At 48.1% G+C, this 1,580-nt stretch overlaps 1 protein-coding gene across 1 annotated transcript in view; it reads left to right on the top strand.

Moving 5' to 3' along the window:
• Window positions 1–743: 743 nt before the first annotated feature.
• The window catches only part of LOC119357954, a 6,504-nt gene continuing 5,667 nt past the window's right edge, over window positions 744–1,580 (top strand). The window contains exon 1 of the mRNA XM_037624705.1: window positions 744–806. Coding sequence (XP_037480602.1) covers window positions 744–806 — 63 coding nt within the window. The remainder of the gene's footprint in view (window positions 807–1,580) is intronic.

The raw sequence follows: 1,580 nt of genomic DNA on the forward strand, positions 1-1,580 counted from the left end.
ATGAAATTGAACTGCACAGTTCATACTAGCACATATAGAACATCACACTATTAATAGCTAAAATAAACAAGGCATACTACGTACAACCAAATATGGCAATTGAAACCGGACATATGCTAACTACAAACAACCGAACAACCATAAACCATAGAAATAAACAAGGCGTAATGCAAAGAACCAAATATAGCAATAAATACTAGACATGTTCTCAGTACAAAGGGGTTCGAGAAAACAAATCATGGGTTTCCCCACTTGTCACAGATTGGCTCCTCCTCGTGGTCGCCATCAATGAGGTCTACCTTGCTAGTTGAGGATCCCAAGCCAGCATTGCAGAATGTGTCCTTTAGAAATGACAAAAGGGGCTCCATGGCGATGAAGGATGGAAAATTGTTCATAACGAGCCGCGGGAGATCAGCGGCAGGGCCATCGATGAGATCGACGATTGTCGAACATGAAGGGTCGGGGGTGGGCAACTTAACCTGTGACATAACCCACGTTAAGCCGTCGGTGTCGACGACCTTGATGACATAGTCGGCGTCCGCGGCATGCCAAAATAATCTAGCCCGCTGATTGAAAGGCTCAATCCGAGTCCAGTCCTCATCATCAGCTTCCTCGGCGGCCACCTCACCGACGTCGGGCGAAGAGGCCGCAACAAAGCTCTTTTGGGCCATTCCCTCCTCGAGCTCCCCGAGAAGCGTAGTCGGGCTTAGGTTGCGACGCTCTGGAGTGGGGAGGAGGTGGGGATGGGGGTCTCTGGGAAAGGGGGCGTTTCACAACCGTCATCTAAGAAACTCAGGGCGGCGAGGGTATGTATATCGGTGGGTAAACTGCACGAAAGATTTGCGGGGGATTTGGGGTGAGCGAAGGATTTGGGGTGTGTGTGTGGAGGGGGTCCAAGGTGGTGTTTGAGGAAATGCCGCGGGTACTAAAAATTTTACTAGGCGGGAGTAAAATGGCGGGGCTACCAAAAATTTGGATCAAGGGATTGAAGCAGAGCGGGGCAGGAGTAACAAACACCACACACGGTTAAAACATAATAACTGTGTGCTATCAAATAGAAAAACACTCTAGCCAAGCAGATGTTTTTGATATTGCGAGTGATGGAGGCGGGAGTAAAATGTCGGGGCTACTAAAAATTTGGATCTACCGATTGAAGCAGAGTGGGAGTAACAGACATCGCACACGGTCCAGACATACTAATCATGTGCTATCAAACAGAAAAACCATCTGCGCGGGTAGATATTTTCGATATTGCGAGGGAGTAGATATTTTTGAGAGGGGGAGGGAAGCCTCATGGAGCCCAATCTACTATGATCATGTGGGTTACATGGGCAGGGGCGCGGCACACGGGTAGTCCTAGGGAACCGTGTTTGTTCGTACCCGATCGCAGACGGTTGCTGCATCTGACTCATCTGTTGTTTATAAATTTGGCCAAAAAACATGGGAAAGGGTCAGAACATTAACACACTTGCATGTGGACCAAATATATGTATGAAAAGGGTGGTTTGATGTGCAAATACCCAATGCACAACTTTGATGTGGCACCTGTCGCACAAAGCGCACATTATTATTGCTAGCCC

The sequence above is a fragment of the Triticum dicoccoides genome, chromosome 2A, assembly GCF_002162155.2.
Source record: "Triticum dicoccoides isolate Atlit2015 ecotype Zavitan chromosome 2A, WEW_v2.0, whole genome shotgun sequence".
NCBI lineage: Eukaryota > Viridiplantae > Streptophyta > Magnoliopsida > Poales > Poaceae > Triticum > Triticum dicoccoides.